The 14,395-nt window shown below is 29.6% G+C and overlaps 1 protein-coding gene across 1 annotated transcript; it reads left to right on the top strand.

Annotated features, from left to right (window-relative positions):
• Nucleotides 1-3,540: 3,540 nt before the first annotated feature.
• Nucleotides 3,541-10,178, top strand: LOC149484739 (alaserpin-like). Its single transcript, XM_089700994.1, has 9 exons — nucleotides 3,541-3,583; nucleotides 6,971-7,068; nucleotides 7,278-7,421; nucleotides 7,975-8,178; nucleotides 8,296-8,394; nucleotides 8,852-8,992; nucleotides 9,070-9,279; nucleotides 9,384-9,531; nucleotides 10,016-10,178. The coding sequence occupies exons 1-9, from the start codon at nucleotides 3,544-3,546 to the stop codon at nucleotides 10,135-10,137; spliced, it is 1,206 nt and encodes a 401-aa protein (XP_089557120.1). The 5' UTR covers nucleotides 3,541-3,543; the 3' UTR covers nucleotides 10,138-10,178.
• Nucleotides 10,179-14,395: the final 4,217 nt, after the last annotated feature.

The following is a 14,395-nucleotide window of genomic DNA, read 5'->3' as shown; positions in this document are numbered from 1 at the left end:
AAAACGGGGCGTTATATCGTTAGACGATTTAGTATTGTACCTTAAGGTCGACTTTATTAACAGAGTTTGGAATTTAATTAATCCTTTTCTCAACTTAATTAGATAAGACGTTATGAAGAAGTTTTGGTGGACTGGCCCTTTGGTATGAAAATTCTTATCGTTTACCCTTCTAAATTTTCGACCAACAAAATTTTGAATTAACTTCGTCTTATATATTTGTCATTTCCTTATGCTCTTGTGCTAAATATCTTTCGAAATATAACTTCAAAATTTCAAGTTTCTTAGTCTTACTACTAGTCTGTGCTTGGGGATTGTATTATTTCATTAAGTCACTGAACTTGTTTTTATTTATCTACACTAATATTATAAAGAGGAAAACTTTGTTTGTTTGTTTGTTTGTAAAGAATAGGCTCATTAACTACTGGACCGATTTTGATTAAATTTGGCACAGATAATCTTTAGACCCTGAGAAATAACATAGGCTGTCTTTTATTGCGAAATATGTACCACGGGCGAAGCCGGGGCGGACCGCTAGTATAAAATAAAATAAATCGCGCTATAAATCTGTTAAAATAAGTTTAATTTATAAAGGTTTTTTTATCATTTTGATAAATGTAATGTTCAGTGTTCACCACTTAGGTAAACCATCGATCAAGTGCATGTCATGTTAAATGCAATGTTCCGTCGCCGCTCATAAAAGTTATAATTAGTTATGGTCTAACTATGGGAGAACCTCAAAACATTGGTTTTAATTGAAAAATAATTATGAAAGAGTTTTTTAATGATGTTGTATGATAATTTATTGGGCAATAATATAAAATTAATAAAATTGGATGTTTGTTTTCATTAACTAGTCTTTGAATAGGAAATAGGAACTGAAGAACTGAATTTAATGTTTTTAGTAAACCTTGTATATATGCGTGGAACTGTATCTTTAATAATATATAATTTTAGTGAATCAAAATTTTATTTAAATTCATGGTTTACTGGTCATTGCTTAGTTTGCTAGTGTTAAGCATAGTTTATGCAAATCGGTAATGTTCAATGAGTTGACTCATAGGAACTTTTCACAGATATACCTTTCTCTTTTGAGCTTGTACGTAACTTCCTTATAGTCCTTATAGAAGCTGTCGGTACAAAGAAAGATTTGTCGCCTCTTTATCTACAAATAGATCGGACAAACCCGTTTCAACCCTCCTAAATCTAGGTCAAACCAATTCAATCCAGAATTCAAATGACATGTTGTAATAGATTAAAATTGCAATTGTTCGTGGATGCATATAGATATTCAGAATATTCTAGAATATGAAAGGTGAAATTATAAGTAGCAAGAACAGCTATTAATCACTAGAATAGTAGCTAATATTAAAATTTTAAACGAAATGTGCATTGTCAAATAGAAATGAATATTTAACTTTGATCTTAAATATTCTTTTCTTTATAATTAAGTATGTTTATTAATGAATGAACAGAAATAAACTTAATATTTTTCTTTTCATTAATATTTAGCCCACACTCTAACGCAAATGACTAAAAATATAACAAACTAATCAAATTGAGTTCAGTTTGAGTGTGTATAAATATTTTGTAAATGAACGGCCTACATACATTTCACAGCAATATTTAATTGCTATTGTTGATTCGCCACATGAAATCACATTTAAGATGCTTCATAATTGTTGATAATCGAACTGACGTAATTTTAATTATACACTTAAAACATTTAATAATAAGTATAATACCTACTAATAAATTATGTAATACCTACCCTTACCTACCTATTACATAAATATCTTACCTAAGTAAAAAAGATTTTAATAAACGACATTTATACAAGGGAATAAAACATTAATGTCAAGTCGAAAATATTACCATTTTCACAACCCTCGTTTCACATGTGTGATAGCCAATAATACAATAATTTATAAATGCAAAAGAAAATTGCACGGAAATTAAGCGTTTATTTAATGAGAAAAGCCGCACAACCCTCGCAAGCTTTACGTGACACGATCGAAAAATAATTTAAACTCACTCACAAGAAAAATAACCTCGTGTGACGCGATCAAGTACAGATGTGTTTCCAAATTAGCTTTATGCTCCAGTGGTTATATAATTTAACTGTTTAATAGTCAGAAAAATAAGAGATCGATTTACTGAGCTCTGAAATTGGAAACGCGTTCGTCAGAACCCGGAAATTATTGGCTCATGGGTTGGAAGCCGCGTCACGTGGACTCATTATCGTGTCTCGCGTCACGTAGCAGACTCGCTAGACGGGACTGTGAACTAAACAGAACTAGCGCTTATATTTGTGCTTGTAACAATAAGCTCAACGGTACTACCATCTGTTAGACAAAGCTTAGGTAGCGGCAAAGATTACACATGACATTACACGAAGTTTTACAAAGAGTATGACCTAAAATACATTTATTTTTGAATTGATGTCTAATATACTCTTTTATCATACTTACTATTATATTTTAAAAATAAACATTCAAGCAATAATGGTAATTTATGGAAGTTTGAACATATTTTCGTACACGGCTGGATTCTGAAAGGTAATGACGTATCTAATGGAGTCTTTATTCAGAAATCTATTTCTGATCATTTTGATCAATTTTTCGCTCATCAATTTTGATTGAATAATATTTTGTCTTTATTTTGCTTATTATGTATTTGTTATAACATACGGTACTTAAAAAATACGGAGAAAAATTTTCTGCATTTTGCTAACGTGAAAATTTACGTGTACCTATTTTAAATTATTAATTATTTGATAAATTTGTTCTATTCAATTAGTTGTGTATGTAATAAATTATAATAAAGAATTGGCTACGAAAGATATTTTAATTACGAATACAAACTACCTTATAAGGTTCCGTAGCTATATATAAATATTAACTTCATTGGCAGGTAACAATAATAATTAATCTAATCAATGTTCTCAATCTGTGTTCTTACTTATTTAATGACTGAAAGCTCAAATAAATTTACAGATATAGCTATAATAAGCTATAATACTAGGCATTTTGTATATTATTTATGTTTATTTTCCATGCCTCACATCACAAAGTTGCATTCAAAAACTGTTTCATAAATTGCTATGTACACTTTTAATTCAATTACTACAAATTTTCTCCTTTAAGGTAATGATTGTCTTGGCCGATTTAAACTAATTCAGCCAATATCAAATGTGACTGCGCCTGAGAATAAAGATGAGCACAAACAACCTGATTCAGTAAAGTTTTAAAAGGTACTTTCAACAAGACAACCTAGCAAAAATTAATACACTATAATAATTATAAAGGAACACACACGGAATGAAGTCATCTACCGAACAAATTCATAATATCGTTCTAAAACAATGAAAATCGTTTTCAAACTAATGTGATGTTTTCAAGCTATATTATTTCGGTAATTAATTTTCAGATTTCCTAATGAACCCTGGAATAATGAACAATAGTACAATATTTTGTGGTATTTGTAATATTTATCGCTTTAAGAACTACAGTTTACAGAAATCGGTCATTAGGTAACCGACGACTGATGGAGTCAGTAGGCAAAATGAGGCTGACAATTTTTTATCGTAAGTGTACACTTTTCAGTTTTCAATGTAAGGCATTTTTATATATTACATACAGCTGCAGCGTTACGAACTTTAATAGAAATTACTTATGTTTCATATTGACAGATTGAACAGATAGTTGTTAATTTTCTATTTAGAAAATTAATATATTTAGATGGTGCGGGGTGTCCCAAGACACAAAACCGAAAGGATAAAATAAATAGTGGAATTCGCGGGTTCAAATAAGGTCTCGTGATCAATGTTTTTCTGTTCTTTAAAAATTTATAATTAAATCAAAGCAAAATGTATGCAATATTTTTAGAAGACAAGTTTAGTTTATAATAAATAATAATGATTTTCTAAATTAGATTTCTTCTTCTATTTTACTTCTTTTTGTGGTGGACGAAATAAAATTAATCTATGATTGTTTTCTGCCAAAAGCGATCTGGATTATAATAAATACACTAAATTATTTAAGTGCCGTAGATAATAATTAGATAGCTCAAAGCCAAAAACCATTTAATATATTGTAGTCTGAAAGTCCGTTTGTCTGTTTGTAGGTAGGTATGTTACGCTAACACTGTTTAACAAAGTACCGATAAAGATGAAGATGGATTGCGTAAAAATTTGGGATCGTTTAATTCAAAAATCGATCACAATGTTTCTATTCAACATCACGTGATTTTGCCTGTATTTATTTATTTATTTATTTATTTATTTATTTATTTATTTAGAATTTCCAACAAAGGATACAGATTACATTTGTTACATCTAATTATTTAAGTACATGGTCTTCTGCACCTTTAATTATAGGAAATTACAGCCTTCAAAATATTTATTACAATTACAATTCGTCAATTTATTAAAAAATATTAGTTAAAAAAAATTAAAGAAACTTAATAACATTGATTATATACCACGAAGAGTATTACAATAAATTACAAATAAATTACAAATTTAAAATTTCAATTATATTCGTCAAATTATTAAAAATATTATATAATCAAAATTTAATGAGCACTTCATTATACATACATAATAAATATTATTAAAAAAAAATTACAAATTTTACTCAATCATATTTATATTAAAATTTATCATTACAAAAAAAATATACAGTTCGGTTACATTTAATAAAGGAAAAATAGAAACTTTTGTCATTGGCTAAATTGCAGGATTAACGATTTAAAACGTGTGAGAGATTGACTGAAGATGTCTATGTCTTGAGAGATACCAGTGTGCTTGTTGTACTCATGGGTGAGTCTGACTATTGGTGAGTTTTTACCAAGGTTTGTCCGATTGAACGTAACGAACTGTAATTGAACGAGCTTTACCAACCATACCAATAATAAAATTCTAATGCCAATTAATTTCAAATCTGTCTTTCTGTCTTTGAATGTATGCTCTTGAATATATTAGTCCATTGTAGTCGGTTATAATTTTATAGTATTCATACTTAGTAGGTATGCTTTACGCAAACAAACAATGTACCTTATCTACAATAACACATTAAAGAAATTACTGTATTTATTACCCATGGCCGCACTCATTTATAAATCGTAAAAAGTCTTTAAAAAGTACCTAACATAATAATTATAAATTGCATTTTAAATTCTTGAAAAATCATTAAATCCTAAACAATTTACCTAGGTATCCTAGGCCACATTGGTTCATGTTCAGTCACGTTACATTATAAACATTTTTAATGATTACAAGATGACCTGTTGAACTTCGTATCACCCGATACTTTTTATATGTCTTTCTGTTTATATGTTCCTGCTGAACATCAATTATTGATATTTATATAGATATATATTGGTATAATACAGCACCTTATCTTTATGAAGATTTATTTTCTCTCAACTGTTTCTATTTAAAAGGAAAATTGACAAATATTAATCAAATCGCTACATTAATAGCTAATTTGTAACCGAATGCAAATCATAACTTTGGTTAGTATTAATATATATGCAGGATTATTATAGTTTATAATAAAAGCTAAGTTAAAGTAAATGTATATTTTCAATTAGCACAACTTATTATTTTTCCACTATACCTATAGAATAATATTTTTATCTTTTAGAAAGATAAACCTTATCAACCACTTTTGTTTTGAATAACATACGACACCTATAAATACGTTGTTATTCCTGTTATCTTTCAGAACTAGAATAAATAGGGCTAAAAATTCAAATATTTACAATATGCAATTATGACTTAGTTAATGACTGAAGGACGTTTATTTTTAATAACACAATTACAAAATTCGTTACGCATGTAATATAATGGGAAACGTAAAATCGGTTACGTGAACCCATGAAAATACTAAATGCTATTGTATTTTTAATGTTATCAGTATCGGCAATTTAATTTCGACATAAAACGTGAAAAACATAATTTCATACTATTACCTACTTGTTTTCTTTTAATAAGTTCCAATGTTTAATTTTTTGATACTAACTATACCTAATCAATTTTTTTTTCACATGTAAACAAAAATTGTCATTATGACTTTACAAAATGTATTTGAACCAAAACATCCTCTCTATTAAAGTATTACGCATAAATTTTTGACTGAAAAAACATGTTTCTTTTATATTTTACTAAAAAAATACTATGTTGTATAATAATTGAAAACAAAAAGTTAATTTAAAAATACTTGTATATTATTGATTAACACTCACTTCTACATTTATTCTCAATTGATTAGTTAGAGCAATCGTCCTCAGATATTACTTTTATAGTATGTACAATTAGCACTAAACATTTACCGAAGATGCGTCAAAGTCGTAAAACAACCACAACAATGCTTGCTGATAAATTGTTATTTGACATCTACTAATGACTACAAGACTGATTTTAACTGTTAAGTTGTATTATTATAGAACATGCCTACGTATTTCCTTGTGCAAAAAAGATACAAGTTCATTTAAAAAGTTAATTTTCAAATCTTTTGTTGAAAACATTTCTTAATTATCCCGAGATAGGTCCCCGTTGACATAAAAACGGGAAAACTTTCTCCCCTCAACCCATTTTAATATAGATAAATTTAGATTCATATTATTTGCAAAATATGTTGTTTCTTTTTTATTTTATGAGCTACTAGCTGTGCCACGCAGTTTTACCCGCAATGTTCCGCTCCTGTTAGTCTTAGCGTGATGATATATAGGTAGTCTATAGCCTCGATAAATGGGCTATCTAACACCGAAAGAATTAAAATCGGACCAGTAGTGCCTGATTTTAGCGCGTTCAAACAAACAAACTCTTCAGCTTTATAATATTAAAACAGTATAGATAGGAATACATTTCCTGTAAATAATATGTATGGAATACAAGTTGTGATACTTTTTCCGGAATTTGTTTTTGCTCTATTTGTAATAGCATTACTATGTATTCTTTATTTTACAGTAATTACCTTTGTGGTCCTAACAATAGCAAACGATGATGACGATCTATCTAGTATATTTGAAAGTGGAAACAAAAAATTCACAGCAAACATGCTATTTGTAAGTAAAGTTTAATATATTTGTTTACCTTATTTTATTACAAGAAGCAAAGGAGATTCTGGAGGATAATGAAATGTCTAGTTTCTATAATTAAGTATTTTATGTACAGTTTGGATATAAACTATTAGTAATACCACAGATAATGGTCATAATATTGGTTTAATACAAATATTCGAACAAATCACTGAATTATAAATCTTTATATTAAGGAAGTGGTGAAAGCAAATCCACAGAAGAGTGCAGTCATATCAGCATACTCCGTTCTGACTCCTCTAGCTCAGCTGGCTTTGGCTTCTGAAGGAGACTCTCATGATGAACTACTTGACGTACTTGGCATGCCTGACGACGATGTTGTAAGTAAAACTCACAATATTGTGTTCAGTAACTTAGGGGATAAGTCTAGGATAAACATTAATCTTCAATTATTACATATTATTTTTCGATCGATCTCTGATCTAAATGCACGTAAAATCCTTAGATTGGTTATTGACATGGTTTCTTTAGAAAATGGATTGTTAAATGCATCTACGTTTGCTACTTTTGCATAAGGATTGATTATTTAATAATTATATAAAAACTAGCTTCCGCCCACGACTTTGTACGTGCATCTCCGTTTTTTCCCGTTCCCGCAAGAATTTCGGGAAATCCTTTCTTAGCGGATGCTTACGTCTAACATCTACCTGCATGCCAAATTTCATTCGGAAGATACGTCCAGTAATTTGGGCTGTGCGTTGATCACTATATCAGTCACCTTTGAGTTTTATGTACATATAGATTGTAACTTTATTAAATTAAGTTTTATGAATGGCTCAATAAACTAATGTAAATCGTTGAATCTACATAACAATTAAGGGAACATAATATGAATCTACATAACAATTAAGGGAACATAATATATTTTTAAAGGTTGCAGCAGTGTTTTCGCAAGCAGACGAGAACATAGCATTAGTAAAAGGCGTAGCACTGAAGAAAGCCAGTAAAGTATATGTTGCTCAAGATCTTCAGCTAAATGATGAATTCGCAAACGCCTCAAGTGTACTTTTTAATTCCGAAATCGAAAATGTGGACTTCACTCAAAATGTGGAAGCCGCGAGAGAAATTAACTTATGGGTAAATTAAAACAATAATTAATATACATATAATTATGTACATAATATTATGTAAAGATTACGTATTTTTTATTTGTACGTTGGTATTGTAACTTCATTTAATTTTCATTTTTTACAGATTGAAAATCAAACAGATCACAAAATAAAGGATATGGTTAATCCAAATTCATTAAATAGTAACACACGTATAATGCTCGTCAACGCAATTTATTTTAAGGTAAATTTTAATTAAATTTTATATTGATCAATGCTTTGTGTTTTTGCCAGATATAGTTTGGTGATTATATGTATTTTTCTTCTGCCATATTTACATGATTTATCAATTTCAAACTTCCCAATATCTATTAAAACTATATTTTCGTTATCACAAATCATTGTTCTTAATAACTTGTAGCTTTAATGCATTCCTTTGTTGAAGTGAAACTTCTTTATCGGGGTTGGAAAAAAATTTAGTGTAACATTTTTTCGTTACGCATGACATTTTTCCGTTACGCGCCATCTTTTCCTTATCCCTACCACGCGTGAAGTTGCATATAGTAAATTATTTTATGAAAAATAAGGTCATAAAGAAGTTTCACTTCTTACGTGTGTACACTATAGTACACGCACACATTTTTTACACATAAGATTAATTTACTACTTATATTAATTAAATCATTTTTGACAATGAAAAGGGTCAATGGAAAGAACAATTTGAAAAAGAATACACAACTGAGAAAGATTTTTATGTCACCAAGAAAAATACTATAAAAGTACCTATGATGAAACAATTAGCATACTTTAATTATACTGAAGACAAAACATTAAAAGCAAAGGTAAATAAATACCTATATTCCTTTACTTGTATGTAAATAAAATTCAAATTAACTTAAATAATTATGAATTTTTATAGGTTTTAGAAATGATGTACGTCGGAGGTGAGGCCTCTATGGTTATTGTTCTTCCGAATAAAATAAATGGTCTTACTAACGTAGTGAAGAAACTAAAAGACCCCAATGCTTTGAATAGGGCTCTCCAAACTACACAAAACGTTAAAGTCGATGTTCAAATTCCGAAATTTAAAATTGAAACAACGACGAATTTAAGAGATATATTGGAAAAAGTAAGTATTAAAAAATAATATTTGATTTTTTAAACATACAATAAATTATCGCTTGTTTACATAAAATAATTAGAAAGGGATATAATAATAATATTTAATTACAGTTAGGTGTAAAGAAAATTTTCTCACCTGGAGAAGCTCAACTAACTAGACTATTGAAAGGAGACGACAGTAATGTATCTATTAATGATGCTGTACAAAAAGCTTATATTCAAGTTAATGAAGAGGGTTCTGAAGCAGCTGCCGTAAATAGTAATTTATTCCTTCATTTAACTCGTACTAACAAACTTTTACTATATTTGATTTGATTCAATCAAATCAAATATATTTATTTGCTCGTATATGGTCATTTTAGGGTGTTGTACAATATTTTTTCTCACATATTTGATATTATACTGATTATAATTGAATGCCCTTAACCTTAATTAATTACATATCAAAACCAAAAAATATGATTATTTAGTTATAAACAAGCCAATAGCCATACAATATCAGCATAAGTGAATGGTAATAAGTTTTTTTTTTAATGAAAGAAGGCAAACGAGCATGTGGATCGCCTGATGGTAAGCAATTCCATGGCCCATAGGCATCTACAGACGTGTCCGAAGATGTGTTTCCAAGTGAAAGGCCTATTCAAACGAGAGCGGTAGCAGATACCGCTCGCGCTCTAGTTTAAATAGGCCTCTAATGTGGCTTTAAAGATAACTTCAAATTTACAATGTATAATTTTTTTCAGAATTTCATTTATTCGACTCGTCTCTCTATAGCACTGTGAAGGATTTCAACGCCAACAGACCATTTTACTTTGAAATAAGGGCAAAAAATGTACCAATATTCAGTGGAGTTAAAGCCGATTAAGCATACGCCAAATCTCAACTGAAACTAAAAAAAGTAGTAAATAAAAGTACCTACTATACAAAACAATGTTTTTTTTTTTTAATTCTTCCTAATTGTTTAAAACAATGTAACTAAAACTGTTTCTAAATAAAAAGGTACAGGAATAAATTGATCTCAAGCTTTGTGCTTTATATTTTGAGATACCAAGTTGATGCATCATGGTTGAGGGGCTCACATGTCTTAATTTTCATTATAAGTTTTTAAAATTCATTCCCCTTGCCGAAGTTTGACGAAATTACAGCCTTTTAACCAATAGTATCCCTGTAATAATATAATAATTTTATAATCTTACACCACATCTTATCGACAGTAAAAAAGGGTGTTAGTAAGTTACAAAAAATATTGTTAAATATTAATTAGTACATTATTTTATACCTACTATTTAAGCTAGCATATAATTAATATGATTGCTTGTTGCAAATTGTTTATATCTACTTGTCTACCTGAAGACCCGTATACAAGGTCAATCACCTCCCTATGCATCAAGTATACTGGTTTTATTAAACTTTTATTACTAAGCCATTTTAATACTAAGCAGGTAAGTCATATAAATTTAATTTATAGATTTTATTTTATTACTACTGAAGACCAGCACGTTGCACTTATAAAGCATAAGAGCTAGCGCGCACGAGCAACTTTGTCTCCGCAACTATTTTGTCTCTCCCATCAATTTGTATGGGGAGTTGCGTCGCTACGTGCGCGCACTTTCATACTAGCCCATAGGTGGTAGAGACAAAATAGTTGCGGAGACAAAGTTGCTCGTGCGCGCTAGCTCTTATCCTCTAATATTCTATTACAAATAATTATGTTTCGTTTGTTCCCTTTTTTTAAGAGAGTAAAACTTTAAGGTCGTGTCATGGCGATCCCGTCACGTTATAGAGTAAGGTGAAGATTTTGGTATCTTTGAATCTTGCCAAAGAAGTTTCACTTCTGTCACGTGTGTCCGGCACACACGCTCTATTTTTATTGTTTTTTATCGAAGGGGTCGACACGGGTCAACAGATTATTATAAAATATTCGATACGTGGTTAATAGATTGAGAATCTTCAAGGTAATGTTTTTAAAAGCTCAATATTTTTGCACACTGAACAACGACCAACGTCATAAAAAACTTTAAGTAATAAAAAAGTAAAAACTTCCTATATATCTAACTATTTTTACATTCTTGTTTCTAGCAATTAATATCAATCTTTTATATTTATTCATTTTTTCACGACTAGATGCAGATGCAAAATTATTATATATTTGTAACCTTTAAACTTAAGTTGTATGTACCATCCTTCGAAAATACCGGTTCAGTGAAACAGCTTAATTGTGCAACAAGCAGAGGCCAAATCCCATTTTAATTATATAGGAAAATAAACAAATATAGCAAAAAATAGCAGTTTGAACTATGAAAAATCGTATTTTTGTTGAAAATGATTCATTTCTAAGTTCATTTTAGACTTGTTTTTTTATATTTTACTAGCTTTCCACCCGCGGCTTCGCCCGCTTTGTCTAAAACATAATAAATTATATACTAAAACCTTTCTCTTGAATCACTCTATCTATTAAAAAAAACTGCATCACAATCCGTTGCGTAGTTTTAAAGATTTAAGCATACATAGGGACATAGGGACAGAGAAAGCGACTTTGTTTTATACTATGTAGTGACTATAACCCAAAGCTCCTTCACCGCGGCCGCAAGTGAAAAAAAAAACCTATGAAACAGATCTACTAAAATGAGTTGTGTTACACCATCCAACATTATTACAACTGTAAGTAAATGTCGACAAACAACGAACATCCAAATAGCCAGTCTTCATAGTCATAACAATTAATACCTAAAAAGCTAAAGGTCATATTTCAAACTACAGAGATAAAAGTAAAATCGATGTCTCAATTAGTAAAATTTGCTGTCCATCATATAAACATACAAACATTTACTTGTTAAACAAAAAATCCCATACATTAAACACACACATGAACGCCGAGGCCAAAATAAACAATATTATAATTTCAGCTAAAATAGTAGGTACAGCAAATAACGCTTATGTGAAAAAAGCAAGCTGCCAATTAATTTGCTTATTACTTTATTCTTGGAATATAATATTATTATCACGTCCGAAAGTACGTTCCAACTTCCATCGAAGATTTTATCCTTCTCATATTAATAATCCATACTAATATTATAAATGCGAAAGTAACTCTGTCTGTCTGTCTGTTACTCAATCACGCCTTAACTACTGAACCAATTTGCATGAAATTTGGTAAAGAGATATTTTGATACCCGAGAAAGGACATAGGATAGGTTTTATCCCGAAAATCCTACGGGAACGGGTTTTTCTTTGAAAACGCGGGCGACGCCGCGGGCGGAAAGCTAGTACCATATAAATAAAGACTATATATTTATCAACTTCTATAATTCCGTTGAGAATTACATATTCCGTAATTAATCATACAATATAATATTGTAAGATGATTGTAAGTCTTTCATTTTTATCCGTCTTTGTTTATGCTTTCAATCGTGACCTGATAATACTACAAGGAAAATAACTCGATGCAAATTAACTCTCAATATGAGGTTAAATATATTTATTGTGTAAATTCATATCGTAGTTCTAATCGTTCTAATCTAATTTTACGGTTTGGCTATTATAACCATGATTATGATATTATTACATGGAAGAATTTGTAGATTACAATGACATTACTATAGATATTCATGCTATTTACAAAAACTTATTTGAAGATAACTTACAGAACACATTCATTTTACATATTTTAAACAAAATTGTTCGCATTGTTATAAATACAAAAAATCACGAAATGTATCTCTACATATTATATTTGCCATGTGGTTGGTGGTAAATGGTAATGACATAAAATCAAAATGTATTTTTATTTAACTTTACTTTACATTTTAAGCCAGAATGTATATTCAATTAAATTCAGAAACATGATAAAATTCCTGGAATCAGCTCCCAGTATTACAATAATTTATTTGTCTTCGTTTCAACAACTATGATTTGTTGTTGTTGTTTTTCAAAAAAGGATTTTTTGCTTTCCATAAACTAGTTCTTAGACCTGATCTCGGACCAACATCCTTTGTCGCTATGGAGATAATGATCATAAACAAATATATACTCCTCAGTTGTCAAACTAGTTATTCGAAACGTTAAAGTAATGTACAACAACCGCATTGTGTTAAATCATGAATAAATTCAAATGATGAAAAATTACTTTTATGTCCTGTTATCCTCCCATATTAAAAGTATATGTTTATGTTACAATACAAAAACACTAATAGTTTAGTGTCCTTTGTCTGAACAGGAGGTTGGCGATCGCTCCAAAAATAGAACCCACTATCCAAACTATCGTTTTATTATTTTATTAAGACACTCTGGACTCGTTTGCTCCATAATCACATGTGAAATAATATATTATATAATACAGTATCCTATATTAATTTTTCAATCATAAATGAGAAAATTATTCTAGTTATACTTAATATTATAAATTATAAGGCTGAAAAGTTTATTTTTGCCTGTTTGCGTGAACGCGTCCACGCGAACGCGAACCACGGGTCCGATTTGAAAAATTATTTCACTGTTAGATAGTTCATTTAAAATCGTGGAAGACCATATAGACTCCATCATGGTATTACCAATGGGAACGGAGCAATGCGGATCGAACGGCGCGGCGGGGCACAGCTATAGTGTAATAATAGAATGACACAAAAGTACTCCTCAGTGGACATACCATGTGATAGGATTAATGTTTCGATCATATTTTCCAATGTGAAATTCCAATACCTATTGTTTGACGCCCAACGATGTGGGCATGTGTTAAGTAGTATCAAATAAAATAATAATAACTGAAGATTAGCGTTTGAGAAATTTCCTCCTGAGTATTTTCTTTTAATCATTAAACGAAGTATCCTACTAAAAAAGAAACCTAAATTTCAGCAAACTACTATAACTATTTATTATGGGTCCAGCAGCAAATAATCAATTCAATTCAATAGATACTGCATTTCTTAATGTATCACAATTTAATGTTATGTTTCACATGAACAAAATACTTAATAATATTATACTTGCCTTTTATTCTAGCATATTTAGTAGAAAATAAGATAAATCATACAATGATTTATCCAATTTTACGTGAACGATAACTAATGTCAATAACAATTATAAAGAAGTCTTATCAATTTAGGAAAATTGATTGAAGGGTCTCT

The sequence above is a fragment of the Colias philodice genome, chromosome 11, assembly GCF_061535455.1.
Source record: "Colias philodice isolate Cphi_HAF_F1 chromosome 11, ilColPhil1 Martin Lab GWU primary, whole genome shotgun sequence".
NCBI lineage: Eukaryota > Metazoa > Arthropoda > Insecta > Lepidoptera > Pieridae > Colias > Colias philodice.
This window is presented reverse-complemented; position numbering and strand designations above follow the sequence as displayed.